The following is a 15,975-nucleotide window of genomic DNA, read 5'->3' on the forward strand; positions in this document are numbered from 1 at the left end:
TAGGCATTGCATGACACAGGTGCACTCACATACATGCAAGCAATACACTCATACACATAAAAGTAAAAATAATAAATAAAATATATTTTTAAAAAAAGAAATAAGTTCACTCCAAAAGCATATAGACCAAATAGGTTGATAATCACCAAAAAAACTATATTAGTTCTCATTGATTTTGCTACTTTTACTAGTAGCAGTAGTTTATTTCATTAAATAATCTGAACTACAAGTAATTTTATAAATAGTAAAGATCTAAGCATTATCAGTGACTGTCACCAGGCGTGGTGGTGCACACCTTTAGTCCCAGCACTTAGGAGGCAGAGGCAGGTGGATCTCTGGGAGTTCAAGGCTAGCTCGGGCTACAGGGAGACCCTGTCTCAAAAAGCCCAAAAAACAAAAACAGTGACTGTCAATGTTTCCACATTGTCAATAAAAATACATAAAAACCTGCAATCTATGAAAATCATTTCCATACCCAACTCCTTGCCCAGTGATTCCCATACTGTAAAGATACTGTGATGGTTAATTTTTTTTTTTTTGTCTTTCTGAGACAGAGTCTCCCTGTAGCCCCAGCTGTCCTGGAACTCACTATGTACACCAGGCTGGCCTTGAACTCACAGAGATCCACCCACTTCTGCCTCCCAAGTGCTGGGATTAAGGTGTGTGCTACCACGCCCGGCGAAGGTTCATTTTTTTAAGACTTTTTTTATGTGTATGTGTGTGAGCCTGCATATGTACCACATGTATGCAGTGATTCCCAGAGGACAGAAGGCATCAGATCCCCTGGAACTGGAGTCACAGGAGATTGTGAGTCTCCATGTGGGTGCTGGAAACTGAACCCTGGTCCTCTGGGGCTGTGAGGTGGTCAGTGGATGGAGTTAGGGGTCAGAACTTCACCATTTCAAAATGCAACTATAATTTTTCATAAAAATAAAAAGGTAAAAATAAAGTATTGTGGGTAGGAACTGAAATCTTCAATCAAATCAAAGGAAGTACCACAAGCTCTTTTGTACAACTTAAATATGATAATGATCCTCAAATTATTTGTCACAATAATCCCTACAACATTATAGTTCCCCCCCCTTCAGTATCAGGCAAAAATGTGTCACAATAAATAAAATACATTTATAACACATTTATTTCAGATTTGTAACCCAAACAATTCAGCAAACAACCTGACTTATCACTGTATCACTGATGTCACCACCAACATTGTCAAAGTAAACATCCACTCCAGCCGGGCATGATTCTCGGAGTTGTTCTGCCACATTTCCTTTTTTATAATTAATTGCAGCATCAAACCCCAATTCTGAGGTCAAGAAGAGGCATTTTTCATGTGTTCCACAAATTCCCACCACTCTGGAACAGCCTAGCAGATGGCCAATCTATGAGGGAAATTTTTGAAAATTAAATGACCTTATATTCACACAAATTAAAAATATGAATGTATACAAGATATTGCAAGTGTAGGAGAGTGTTCATCACAATTAAGGTTAGATGACACTGCTTTTAGCTAAAAGAAACTTAAAACCAAGGAGATTGAGGACAAACAATGTGATCCTTTAAAAAATTAAAATAGAGGGCTGGAGAGATGGCTCAGCAGTTAAGAACACTGTTCTTGCAGAAAACCCAGGTTCGAATCCCAGCACCCACATGACAGCTAACAACTGTCCGTAACTCCAGTTCCAGGGGATCTGACAGTCTCTTCTGTTCTCCATGGGCACTGCACAACATGGGTATACTTACCTACATGCAGACAATACACACGTACACATAAAATTAAAAAAAAAAAACAAGTTATCAGAACTTAAAAAAATTAAAACAATAAAATATAGTTGAAAACTCACAATTTAAATGTAATTCAAGGGGCAGTGCTCTTAACTGCTCTTGCAGAGGACCCAGGTTCGATTCCCAGCACCCAAATGGTGGCTACAAACCATCCTTAACTCTAGTTCCAAGGGAACCCAACAAACTCTTCTGACCTCTGTGGCATTGCACTACACAGGTGCATTCACATACAATGCAGGCAATACACTCATACACATAAAAAATAAAAATAATAAATATTAAAAAAATAAATGTAATTCAATAATTTTCAGCCCTGTGAACAATAAAAATGACACCTAAAATAAAGTTTGATTTTTTTTTTCAATGATTCCCATACTGTAAAAGATACTGTGGTTAATATTAAAAAAAAAATTATGTATATGTGTGATCCTGCATGAGTTTATGTACACCACATGTATGCAGGAACCCACAGAGGCCAGAGGGCATCAAATTCCCTGGAACTGGAGTCACAGGTGGTTGGTTATGAGTCTCCATGTAGGTGCTGAAAACTGACCCAGGTCCTCTTAACCACACACTGCCATCTCTCCCACCCCAATGGTTAATCTTGTCCATTTGACAAGATCTAGACTCACCATGGAAACAAGCCTCTGGATACATCTATGATGAATTACCTACATTAGGTTAATTGAAGTGGAAAGACCCACCCCAAATGTGGTTGGTACCATTCCATAGGCTGGGGTCCCTGACTAGGAGAGAGTGAGCTGAGCACAAGCATTCATGGCTCTCTGCTTCCTGACTGCTCATGCAGTGTTGACCAGAGCTCCTGCCATCATGACTTCCCAGCATAATGGACTGTAGCCTGGAAATGGGGGCCAAAATAAACCCTTCCTTTCTTAGATTGCTTTTGTCAGGTATTTTATCACTGCAAGGAGACAAGTAATATAGCCACTATTTACAAAACAACATATAATTCTATCCCAATACTTACCACATAGCTACATTTCAATAAATGCTTTCTGTGCTAGGCTTGGTGGCCTGTAATCCCAGCACTTGGGAGACGGAGACAGGAAGATTAAGAGTTTAAGGTCAACTCTAAGCTATGTAGTGAGTTTGAGGCTACCCTAGACTACTTGAGACCCTGCCTCAAACTATAACTAAATAAACAAATATTTTCTTGAGGAAGTTTCTTAAAAATAGGAGTTAGATGACATTTGGTGCTGGCAACTGAACATAGGGCTTTATTCATTCTTAGCAAGGGCTCTATCTAGTGAGCTAGAAAATCAGACCCTTGTCTTTTAATTCAAGGAATTAGACAATTCTCTGTAATTTCCATCCCTATATGAATAACAGAGATACTCTAGACTTAACACATTTTTTTTAGTAGACACAAAAACCTGTATTTTTCATATTGTCATTAGCAGAATCTAAATAGGTAATAACACACTTCTACCAGAAGTGTGCGGAATAATGACATTACATGTGTTCAATTAAAAGAAATTGTAAAATAACTTGTATTTACCTTTGATACTGTCATACATAGATAGAAAATGTATTTTGATCGTATTTACCCAATTCCTGTCTCTTATTCCCTTCTCAATCCTTCTGGGACACATCCCCTCCTATTTTCATATCTTTTTTCTTTTAATAACCCATTGAGTTTAATTAGAGTTGCTTGCATGTGTATGGGTATACAGTTATTTGTTGGATCATGGGTAATTTACAAATGGCTACACTCTTAGAATTTATTTATTCATTTTTGAGACAAGGTCTTATAGACCATACTGGCTTTGAACTTGTTATGTAGCTGAGGATGAGCTTGAATTTCTTTTTTTTTTTAAATTTATTATTTTTATTTTATGTGTATGCATGTATTGCCTGCATGTAGGTAAGTGCACCCATGTCGTGCAATGCCTGTGGAGGTCAGAAGAGGCTGTCTGATCTCCTGGGACTGGAGTTACACACAGTTGTTAGCTGCCATGTGGGTGCTGGGATTCGAACCCAGGTCTTCTGCAAGACCAACCAGTGTTCTTAACTGCTAAGCCATCTCTCCAGCCCGATTTTGAATTTCTGATCTTCTTGCTTCCACCTCCCATAAGTGTTGGGATTACAGGTGTGCATCACCACATTTGTTTTATGTGGTTTTAGAGATCAAACCCAGGGCTTTATGCATTCTAGGTAAGCACTCTATCAACTGAAGTATCTTGCCAGCCCTGTTTCATATTTTAAATTATATACATGTATTAGAGATATATTTTCTTCTTTTTTTTTTGGTTTTTTTGAGACGACAGGGTCTCTTGGTAGCCCCAGCTGTCCTGGAACTCACTATGTAGACCAGGCTGGCCTTGAACTCACAGAGATCCGCCTCTGCCTCTGCCTCCTGAGTGCTGGGATTAAAGGCATGCACCACCACGCCCGGCTTCTTCTATTAAAACATCAAATAATTCTTGAAAAGTTTACCTGCCCAGCCAATGAGCCACAGGCACCTGCTGCTCCACTGACAACCATTGTCTGATTAGATCCAGCAGATATGTGACCTTTTTCCTGTACTCCAATCAAGGAAGTCAAACCAGGCATACCTATTGCTCCAAGAAAATATGAAAGGTGTCCATCCACAAGTTGTGGGTCTACCTAAAATAAAATATATACATTTTAAATACTGAAATTCCTGTTTTATGCTAAAAAGTTACAGAGTACCTGTTAAGGATTGAATGGTGTTCCCCACCCAAGTTCATATGTTAAAGTCATATATCCCTATGTACATGTATTGGAACAGGGCCTTTTAAGGTGATATTTAACCTTAAATAAGGTCATACATAAAGTTGGGGACTTAATCCAACACATGTGCTCTTAGAAGAAACAAATATAACACTCTCTTACTGCCTAGAAAGGACACTTTAGGACACAGCAAGAAGTAATTTCCTTGCAAACTAAGAGACTTTCCCAGAAACTGAATTTTCTGAAACCTCAATCTTGGATTTCTCACCTTCAGAATAGAAAATAAGTCCCTGTTGGTTAAACCATGCAGTCTGTGGTATTTTGTTAGGTACCCCAAGCTGATCAATATGGTTTTTTAGAACAATAAATCATTCTTTGGCCTTGTTAAAATTCTACCATATGTTTTTAAAATTTTAAAAATAATTTATTTTTATTATTTCTATTTTATGTGTATGTGTGTATTACCTGAATGTAGGTAAGTGCACCCGTGTCGTGCAATGCCCGTGGAGGTCAGAAGAGGCTGTTGGATCCCCTGGGACTGGAGTTATGGACAGTTGTTAGCTGCCATGTGGGTGCTGTGATTTGAACCCGGGTCTTCTGCAAGAACAACCAGTGTTCTTAACCACTGAGCCATCTCTCTAGCCCCCATAGTATTTAATTTTCATATCCACTTATGAGATGACTATTCAATTTTCCATACATGGAAACTGAGATATAAATAAATAAGGTATTTTCCTTGATGACACATAATTAGGGCAAGTCACATGAAACTGCCAGTTTTTGTAGGTCAATATAATGCTGGTCATTTTACATACTTCAACCTAAGAGTTGATTGAACTCAAGATTTATGACATGAGTTGGAATTTCAATCATGAAGCAAATAAATTCTGCACATGTTTATTTCTTAGGAAACTATCAGATGTAATTATGGAAAGACTGGAGAGATGGCTCAGTGGTTAAGAGCACTGGCTGCTCTTGCAGAGGACCTGTTGATCAATGATAACCAGCAGTAAAAAAGAGCAAAGGCTTACTACATCTCAGCAGCTAGGTAAAATAAAATATATGATTTTTACCCCCTATTCACTCTATAATAAAGTAACATGGATATAGAAAATGAGGATATGGGGCTGAAGAGATGGCTCAGCAGTTAAGAACACTGGTTGTTCTTGCAGAAGACCCAGGTTCAAATCCCAACACCCACATGGCAGCTAACAACTGTCAGTAATCCAGTCCCAGGTGATCCAACAGCCTCTTCTGAGCTCTGTGGGCACTGCACGACACAGATGTACTTACCTACATTCAGACAATACACGAATACACATAAAATTAAAATAATTTTTAAAAAAAAGAAAATGAGGATAAAGGGGAACTCAGAAGCTTTTGTATCATATGTTACCTTTTTAAGGTCATTCCCATCTAGAATGGCCTTAGTTTGCCAGGGCCAATAGAAAGAAGTCACAAAATCGCCTTTAGCCAAATTTCTGTGCTTGCTCTCCTCTATAATTCCAATACCTCCACCATCGACCACCTGAGACAGCTGCCAAGGTGCTAAATAATCACTCCCCGTATCTTCATTCATCTTACATCGCTGGAAAAAAAAAAAAGAGTATCCACTAAGATAATTTTGTTGGCTAATACTGAGCCATGGTTTACTAATTTACCCAGTGACTAAAAGCATAAAAGTAATTATTATTCTCCTTTCAGTTATTTTTATATTTTGGTCTTTTTGAGACAGGCTCTCCCTGTAGCCCCAGCTGACCTGGAACTCACTATGTAGACCAGGCTGATCTTGAACTTACAGAGATCCGCCTGCCTCTGCTGGGACTAAAAGCATGCGCCAACACGCGGGCTCAGTTATTTTTATTTTGCAAAAAATTGCGGAAACAATGTACCTGACTTTTACTAGTAAAGAAGTACAACTGAAAAGGAATTTAGAACTGTTCCAAAACTGTACTGTGGCAATCAAAACAGTCTGGTACTGGCATAAAAAGACAAGGCTCTTGAGATGCTCAGTAAGTAAAGGCACTTGCCACCAAGCCTGACTGACCACCTGAGTTTCATCTCCTGGACCCATACAGTAGAAATAGAGAACAACTCTCAGAAGATTATTTCTATACAGAAATAGATCCACACTGTGAGAGGTGGAAACAGGAGGATTAGTAGGTCCTACTGGCTGCCAACCTGGCTCCAGGGTCACCCTGGCCAAAGGAATAAAGCAGATTCATGGAACAGAACACTTGATGTCCTCTGGCCTTCATGCATATGCAAACACCAGCATACATATACCAGAGATACATACACATACATACATACACTCAGAAAAATAATTAATTAAATAAATACAGACCTGGAGTTTGGGGATTTAGCTCATAGGTAGAATGTCTAGCAAGGGCAAGGCCCTGGTTTGGTCCCCAGCACCAGAAAAAAAAAAATTATATAAGGAAATTTAAGAATCATTATACAAACTATGGTAACAAAAATAATGGAAATTTTGACTTGATGGTTCAATGTTTGTTTGAGACAGAATCTCACTATGTAGTCTAGGTTGGCACTAAACTAGTGAGCCTTCCTGTCTCAGCTTCCTGAGTATTACAACCATCCCCTTGGCAAAACAGCTCTTTTTTTTTTTTTTTTTTTAAACAGCTCACTTTTATGGAAACAGCTAGCAACACAGACTACAAGACTCCTAATTTCCTTTGCCTTGGCAATTCTGTGTCCTTAATGGAAATACTCCCAAAATAAAGGAAACTATTTATTATTAGAGTTGTTCATCACAATTTCCAAACAAACACTTTTTCTACCTGACACCTTCCAATCTCATATGGATGCTGTCTTAACTCCTCAAGGTAAAATGCTAAGGAGGGACCACATCCTGCCACAAGAGGAAGACTATGTTGAGATTTTTGTGGTTGTTTTATTGTTTTGTTTTGTTTGTTTTTTGAGATAAGGTCTCACTGGATAGCCCCAACTGGTCGAAAACTCAAACAGTAAGACTGACCTTGAATTCAAAGAGATCCATCTGCCTCTGCCTATGATTAAAGGCCCATCGAGCCCAACCCAAGACTAAGAAATTCTCTGGGAAGCAGCAAAGTCTCTTCCTCTCTGTGGCTCACTCTTGACTCTCTCCTGAAACCCAAAATATCTAACATTCACAGTGAGGACAAGGGAAAACAGGGAAGGCCTCAGAACTCACTTCTGCTTCAGTTGGAGAATTACAGGAATTTATCTGGGCTGGGTGTGGTGGCTCACGCCTTTAATCCCCACACTCGGGAGTCTGAGGCAGGGATTTCTATGACTTTGACACCCACTTGGTCTAGTAGTTTCAGGCAAACCACAGCTACATAGTGAGACCTTGTCTTAAAAATAAATGAATAAGAGGCAGGCGGATCTCTGTGAGTTCGAGGCCAGCCTGGTCTCCATAGTGAATCCAGGCCAGTTGCGGCTACAGGGAGAACCTGTCTCAAAAAGACCAAAAAAAAAAAAAGAAAAGAAAAAGAATAAATAAATAAAATTGTGTCTGTATGCTTTGTGTATATGTGTATGTTTGTCCTTTGACTTCTATGTGTGTCTCGGCAGTCAAGGACAAGTGGAATTCGTTAAGGAATGTGTGTGCATGTGCATATAGAAGCCAGAGGGTCCTCTTCAATTGTACTTCACCTTATTTTATTTATGTGCATGTATGTTTTGCCTGCATTTATGTAAGGGCACCATGTGCATGTATTGCCCATGGAGGCCAAAAGAGGGCACTGGATCCCCTGAAAATGAAGTTACAGATGGCTGTTAGCCACAATGGGGGGTGCTGGGAACTGAACCCGGGTTCAGTTACTTACTGCTTAGCCATCTCTCCAGTCCCCCACCTTATTTTTAAATTATTATTGTGTGTCTGTGTGTATGATGTGTGGGCTCACATGTGCCATGGTGCACATGTGGAGGTCAGAGGACAACTTTGTGCAACTGATTATTTTTACATGGGTTTCAGGGATCAAACTCGAGTTGTCAGGCATTTACCCTCTAAGCCACCTCACTGGCCCACTCTACCTTTTTTTTTTTTTTTGTCTTTTTTGAGACAGGGTCTCCCCGTAGCCCCAGCTGGGGCTATGTAGACCCACTCCTGGAACTATGTAGACCAGGCTAGCCTTGAACTCAGAGATCTGCCTGCCTCTGCCTCCCAAGTGCTAGGACTACAGGAGTGCGCCACCACACCCGGCCCGAACTTATTTTTGAGACAGGGTCTCTCACTGAACCTGGAACTTTCAGATTCTGCTAGATTGGGTGGCCATTTGGCCCCTAGCATCTGCCTTGTCTCTGGACACATATCCCACCAGTACTGAGGTTATGAACAAGCACTGCTGCAGCCAACTTTGACTTCAGGGTCTAAACTCAGGTCCTCCTGCTTGAGCAGCAAGCACTTTACTCACTAAGCCATCTCCCTAGCCCAAACATTGAATTTTTTTTCTTTTTTTTTTGGTCTTTTTGAGACAGGGTCTCCCTGTAGCCCTAGCCGGCTGGCATTTGTTATGTAGACCAGGCTGGCCTTGAACTCACAGAGATCCACCTGCCTCTGCCTCTGGAGTGCTGGGATTAAAGGCATGTGCCACCAAGCCTGTGTAATAAAAAAAATACTTTAAAAAGCACAGGTGGAATTCATCAAGGAAGCCATCTCACTTGCCATTAGCCTGTTTTAAAAATAAGAATTACGGGGCTGGAGAGATGGCTCAATGGTTAAGGGCACTGACTGCTCTTGCAGAGGACCCAGGTTTGATTCCCAGCACCCACATGGCAGCTACGAACCATCCTTAACTCCAGTTCCAGGGGAATCCGAATGACATAGGTGCATTCACATACATGCAGGCAATACACTCATACACATAAAATAAAAATAATAAATAAAATATTTCAAAAAAAGAATTAGCTAGGCATGGTGGTACATGCCTTTAGTATCAGCACTAGGGAGGCAGAGGCAGGCAGATCTCTGTGAGATCAAGGCCAGCCTGGTCTATATAGTGAGTTCCAAGCCAGCTGAACTACAGGGAGATCCTGTCTCAAAAAACAAAAAGCACACCAAAAAAAAAAAAAAACAATAAAAAAGAATACAAATTATTTGCCATTCTTTCAAAGATGGAAGATAAAACACTCTGATTTATTTTGTAGTGTTTGTGGAATGGTTCAGCAGGTAGAGGTGCTTGCTGCTAAGACTGAGGACCTAAGTTTAATCCCTGGGATCCAATAGGTGGAAGGAGAGAACAGACTCTTGCAAGTTGTTCTCTGCCATCCATACATGTGCCTGCATGTGTGCACACATACACACACAAATAAAGTAATAAAAAATTAAAAGAACAGAATTGGAAGACTCATGTTTACCACTTTCAAAATATAATAATCAAAATAAAACATAGATTAATGGAATAGATTTGAATCCAGAAATAAACTCTCATTTATGGTCAACTGATTTTTTTTTTTTTTTTGAGACAGGGTTTTCTGTAACTCAAGATTGTCCTAGAACTCACTATGACCAGCCCAAGTTAATATGAGCAAAGAATAGTGTCTTCAACAAATGATACTGATAAAAGTATATATCCACATGAAAAAGATTGAAGTCCAACCCTGTGGTGGTTAATTTTGGGTGTCAGTGGGGTTGTAGTTCAGTGGTAGAATACGTGCCCTAGCACCAAAAACTCACTCCCCAGTAACACACACACACCCCTATCTAGTCAGGTGGTTAGGGGCTGGATCCAAAAAACAAAAAACAAAAAAACAAAAAAAAAGGTGGACTATGGATGCATCTCTCCTCGGGAATGAGACACCTTTCTTCTTCTGTCCTCAGACTTCAGAACTTCAGGTTCTTTGGCCTTCGACCTTTGGGACTCACACCTCCAAGGTACAAGGTGCAGCAGTCCCTCAGGCCCTCAGGCCTTTGACCTCGGACTAAGGGTTTTGCTTCCTTGATTCTCAAATCTTTTGACTTGGACTGATCTGGACTACAGGCTTCTCTAGTTTTCCAGTTCACAGATGGACTTTTCAGTCTCCGTAATTATGTTAACTGATTCCCTAACAATCCCCTAACAAATCTCATGTATCTATACATCAGTAACCATATCTATCTCCTACAGTTTTTTTGGTTTTTTTTTTTTCCGGTCTTTTTGAGACAGGGTCTCCCTGTAGCCCCAGCTGTCCTGGTACTCACTATGTAGACCAGGCTGGCCTTGAACTTACAGAGATCCGCCTGCCTCTGCCTCCCGAGTGCTGGGATTAAAGGCATGCACCACCATGCCTGGCACCTAGTTTTTTAAAAATATTTTATTTATTTTTATTTTATGTGTATGAATGTATTGACTGCATGTGTGCAAGTGCACCCATGTTGTGCAATGCCCTTGGAAGTCAGAAGGCTTCAGATCTCCTGGAACTGGAGAACTGGAGTTATAGACAGTTGTTAGCTGTCATGTGGGTGCTGGGAATCAAACCCAGGTCCTCTGCAAGAGCAGTCAGTTTCTTAACCAATGAGCTATCTCTCCAACCCCTTTCCTACAGTTTTAATCTCCCTAGAGAACCCTAATACAGATCCCTTTCTCATACCACACACAAATATTAACTCAAAACCGGCCATATACATAAATGTTAAGAGCTAAAATTATAGAACTCTTTTAAGAGTTAAGGGGCTGGAGAGATGGCTCAGTGGTTAAGAACACTGGTTGTTTTTGCAGAAGACCCAGGTTTGAATCCCAGCACCCACATGGCAGCTAACAACTGTCCGTAACTCCAGTCCCAGGGTCTCCGACAGTCTCTTCTAATCTCTGAGGGCAATGCTCGACATGGGTACACTTACCTACATGCAGGCAATATATGCATACACATAAAATAAAAATAAGTAAATAAAATTAAAAAAAAGAAAATTTAAATCTTCATAATTTTAGGCAAAGCAAAGCCTTCTTAGATATGAGACCAAAAGTATGTGACAAAAGAAAAAATAGTGAACTAGACTATCAAAATTAAATGAGAAGTATATTATCATTGTTAGAGTATAAAGACAATCCACAAAATAGAAGAAATTCTTACAGATCAAATATGAGGTACGGGAAATATAGCTGGAAAATATAAATAATTCCTATAACTCAATAATAAAAAGAATCCAATTTTTAAGATGCTCAAGAGCTCTGGGTAGACATTTATTTCTTCAAAGAATACATACCAAATCGCCAATAATCATTGAAAATATGCTCAAAATTAGGAAATCAAAGAAAAGCAAGCTAAAACCACAATGAAGCCAACATACACCTTTGATCCCAACACTCCGGAGGTAGAGGTGGGCAGATCTCTATAAGATCAAGGTCTATATAATGAGTTCTAGACCAGATGGGGCTATACAGTGAGACCCTGTCTCAAAACAAAAACAACAATTTGAAGAAAAAAAAAGAACCCACAATGAAATACAACTTCACACCAACTAGAATGTCTACAACTAAAAACACAAGTGTAAGGGAAACTATGGAGAAACTGGAACTCTTATTCACTGCTGATGGTACTAAAAAATACTATTAACTATTTTGGAAAACAATCTAGTAGTTCCTGAAAAAATTAAACAGTGTGGTAGTTTGAATGAAAATATCCTCCATAGGCTCCAAGTATTTGAACATTTTTGTCCCCAGTTGGTGGTGCTGTTTTGGGAGGTCTTAGAAGGTGTGGCTCTCCTGGAGGAAGAACGTCACTGGGGGCGGGCTTAGAGAGTTCTTAAGCCTTACCGGATCTCGAGTTAACTCTCGTTTCTGGTGTCTGCTTGAAGATGTGAGAGCTTAGCTTCCCTTCTCTTCCAGCCACCTCTGCCATTATGCCTCCCTGCCATGATGAACTCTTGCCCCTTGGAACTGTAAGCTTAAATAAACTCTTCCTTTTATAAGTCCTTTGGTCAGCGTTTCTATCACAGCAACAGAAAAGTAACTAATGTACATAGTTATCATATAACCTAACAATTTTACCTCTAAGTATATATCCAAGAGAAATGAAAGCAGTCTACATAAAAACTCATACACAGGGGCTGAAGAAATGGCTCAGTGGTTAAGAATACTGGCTGTTCTTGCAGAAGACCCAGGTTTGAATCCCAGCACCCACATGGCAGCTAACAACTGTCCGTAACTCCAGTTCCAGGGGATCCGACAGTCTCTTCTGTCCGCAGGCATTGCACAATATGGGTGCACTTACCTACATGCAGGCAATACATGCATACACATAAAAATAATAAATAAAATATTTTAAAAAAACCTCATAAATATTCACAGCATTATTATGATTGCCAAATTATGGAACCAATTAACATGTCCATCAACTGATAAATGAATAAACAAAATGTTATATATTATATAATACAGCATTATTCAGCAATTAAAAAAAAGTACTAAGGGGGCTGGAAAGATGGCTCAGCAGTTAAGAGCACTTGTTGCTCTTGCAGAAGACACAGGTTTGGTTCCCAGCACCAGCATGGCAGGTAACAACCATCCATAACTCCAGTTCCTGGCATGCATGTGGTACACTTACATACATGCAGGCAAAATACTCATACACTTAAAAATATATGTATATGGTGGTGTATATCTTTAGCCCCAGAACTTGGGAGGCAGAGACAGGCGGATCTCTGTGAGTTCAAGGCCAGCCTGGTCTACATAGTGAGTTCCAGGACAGCTGGGGCTACAGAGAGACCCTATCTCAAAAAGACCAAAAAAAAAAAAAAAGAGCAAAAACAGCATGTATATAAGCCAGGGGTAGTGGTACATGCCTTTAATCCCAGCATGCAGGAGGCAGAGGCAAGCAAGTCTCTGTGAGCTCAAGGCCAGCCTGGTTTCCATAGCGAATTCAAGCCAGATATAGCTACAGGAAGACCCTGTCTCAAAAAGACCAAAAAAAGAGAGCATGTATACAAACTTAACTTTGAAGATCCCTATGACAGGCAACTCTGAGGATAACTGAGATATACTTAGTATGCTAACAAGAGTTCCAGCTTTTAAATTCTAGAATTCTAGCTACTGGTTGCATCTTGATGGCTAGCTTGAGACCAGATTATAGAGATTAAAAAAAATATTTTATTATTTTTATTTTATGTACATGAGTGTATTGCCTGCATGTATGTAAGTGTACTCATGTCATGCAATGCCCGAGGAGGTCAGATGGTTACAGATGGTTGTTAGCTGTCATGTGGGTGCTGGGAATCAAACCTGGGTCCTCTGCAAGAGCAGTTAAGTGCTCTTAACAACTGAGCCATCTCCAGTCCCTATAGAGAGTTTTTTTGTTTTGTTTTGTTTTTTTCCTTTTTGAGACAGGGTCTCCCTGTAGCCCCAGCTGTCCTGGAACTCACTTTGTAGACCAGGCTAGCCTTGAACTCACAGAGATCCACCTGCCTCTGCCTCCCAAGTGCTGGGATTAAAGGCATGGGCTACCACGCCCGGCTATGTGAGATAAGTTTTAATACTATTTTACTAACTTATGTTAAAGCTTAACCTACTATTGGGGAGTGACCTGGCCATTTGGAAGAACCTGATTAACTATATGCCTTATTATAAATTCATTTTTCTACAATATTCTTTAATAGCACCAGTAAATAACAATAAAGATTATTTGTAGTTCACAGACATAATTTCTCAAATATTTATCAGTCATACACATCCCACAATAAAATTGATATACCTTTGCTAATAAACTCTATTCCGCTGGAAAAAAAAAAACTGATACAACACCATCAAAATATGAAAACAAAATTATTTTTCACCAACTCACAACTCCTGATTCTTACCATGTAAGGATCCACAGAAAGATAAAGCGTTCTAACTTGCACTTGTCCTTCATTGACACTACCTGGTACACTGACTTCTTCTTCCATTCTGAAGTTTTCTGCCACAGGATTTCCATTTTTTCCTAAATTATCAAGCAAAAATATGAATTCAAAAAGTTACTTTCTTATATGCTTACTATTTTCTAAACATCATCCTAGGATTTAAAACACTTCCTTTTAGTTAAGGCATGAATAACTCAGCATGAATTTTCAAATAATTCCCATGACTCTTGATTTTCTCCAAATTCTTCTGAAATATTGTCATAAACTTCTAATTTTGCTTTTTAGATGATTATAGATAAATCCCATCTTCTGTTTTAAAAAATATAGGAGGATTCTGAAAGTTAAAAAAAATCACAATCTTTTCTTTTAGTTATGAAATTAAAATTTACAAAGTGGCAGAACACAGAAAGTGAAAGTTTGGTAAGCTTCTATCCTCATTTTAAGAAGCAAGCAGAGACTTAAATGAATTTTTCCTTTGTTCTGTTTTGTTTTGAGACAGGGTTTCACTGTGTAGCCCCTGCAGGACTAGAACTCACTATGTAGACCAGACTGGCCTGGATCTCACATCACAGAGATCCCCCTGCCTCTGCCTCCCAAGTTCTGGGATTTAAGGCATGCACTACCACGCCTAGCTTAAATGAATATTTGTTGTTTTGTATTTAAAGTCTTCTTGTTGGTTGGTTTTTTTAGTTTTTCTGTTGTTTTGTTTTGTTTTGTTTTTTTGAGAGAGGGTCTCCCTATAGCCCCAGCTAGCCTGGAACTCGCTATGTAGACCAGACTGACCTCAATCTCATAGAGATCTCCCCTGCTTCTTTTTCCAAGTGCTGGGATTAAAGGCATGCACCACCATACCTGGCCTTTTTAAAGTCTTAAAAATTCCAATATAGGGGGATGGAAAGATGGCTCAGTAGTTAAGAGCACAGGACTGGGGTTTGATTCCCAGCACCAACATGTCAGCTAACAACCATCCATAACTCCAGTTCCAGGGGATCTGATGCCTTTTCTGTCCTCCTTGGACACTGCATGACATGGGTACACTTATATGCACGTAGGCAATACACTAATACACATAAAATAACAATGTATTTTTAAATTCCAATATAATGTTCAATAATGTCTCAAATGTTATGATTCAAAAATACCTTATCTCATCAATGAATGGCTTTAAAAAGTTATCATTTGAAAAACTGAATGTTACATTGTTTAAAGTTTCCTCTAACCTGGGCATGGTGGCACCCGCCTTTAATCCCAGCACTCGGGAGGCAGAGGCAGGGGGATCTCTGTAAGTTCGAGGCCAGCCTGGTCTCCATAGCAAATCCAGGCCAGCTGGGGGTATAGGAAAAACTTTTTTCAAAAAAACCAAAAAAAAAAAAAAAAAGAATATTTTTTAAAAAGTGATCAGAGAACACAACTGTTCATTCACCACAGAAGAATACATACCAGGTCGGGAATTCAGTACCACTCTTTGTATAATCATCACTCTGTGCAATGGTACCACAAGATTTCTGTATAAAATAACTCCTATGAAGAGAAAAATATATGTATAAATCAAGAGAAAGACCTAAAGTATTCAATTTAAAAGAAAGCCCATCTGTGATTCCCAATGGAGTGGAAAAGTCATTTAGAATCTCGTATATATGGGATTCTAAATGATT

At 39.4% G+C, this 15,975-nt stretch overlaps 1 protein-coding gene across 7 annotated transcripts in view; it reads right to left on the bottom strand.

The window, feature by feature from the left end:
* The window catches only part of Ptgr2 (prostaglandin reductase 2), a 28,697-nt gene that overhangs the window by 6,966 nt on the left and 5,756 nt on the right, over positions 1-15,975 (bottom strand). For 5 of the 7 annotated variants that reach the window (XM_008849763.3, XM_017802360.2, XM_008849767.2 and 2 more), the window contains exons 2-6: positions 15,761-15,841; positions 14,279-14,400; positions 5,900-6,091; positions 4,246-4,416; positions 1,176-1,385 (exon numbers count right to left, since the gene is read on the bottom strand). In XM_008849763.3, the coding sequence (XP_008847985.1) occupies positions 1,176-1,385; positions 4,246-4,416; positions 5,900-6,091; positions 14,279-14,400; positions 15,761-15,797 (732 nt within the window). In that variant the 5' untranslated portion in view covers positions 15,798-15,841. The remainder of the gene's footprint in view (positions 1-1,175; positions 1,386-4,245; positions 4,417-5,899; positions 6,092-14,278; positions 14,401-15,760; positions 15,842-15,975) is intronic. The other 2 variants (XM_029554415.1, XM_029554416.1) reach the window with 2 other exon arrangements.

This window comes from Nannospalax galili, unplaced genomic scaffold (assembly GCF_000622305.1).
Source record: "Nannospalax galili isolate Female #2095 unplaced genomic scaffold, S.galili_v1.0 scaffold24, whole genome shotgun sequence".
Taxonomy (NCBI): Eukaryota; Metazoa; Chordata; class Mammalia; order Rodentia; family Spalacidae; genus Nannospalax; species Nannospalax galili.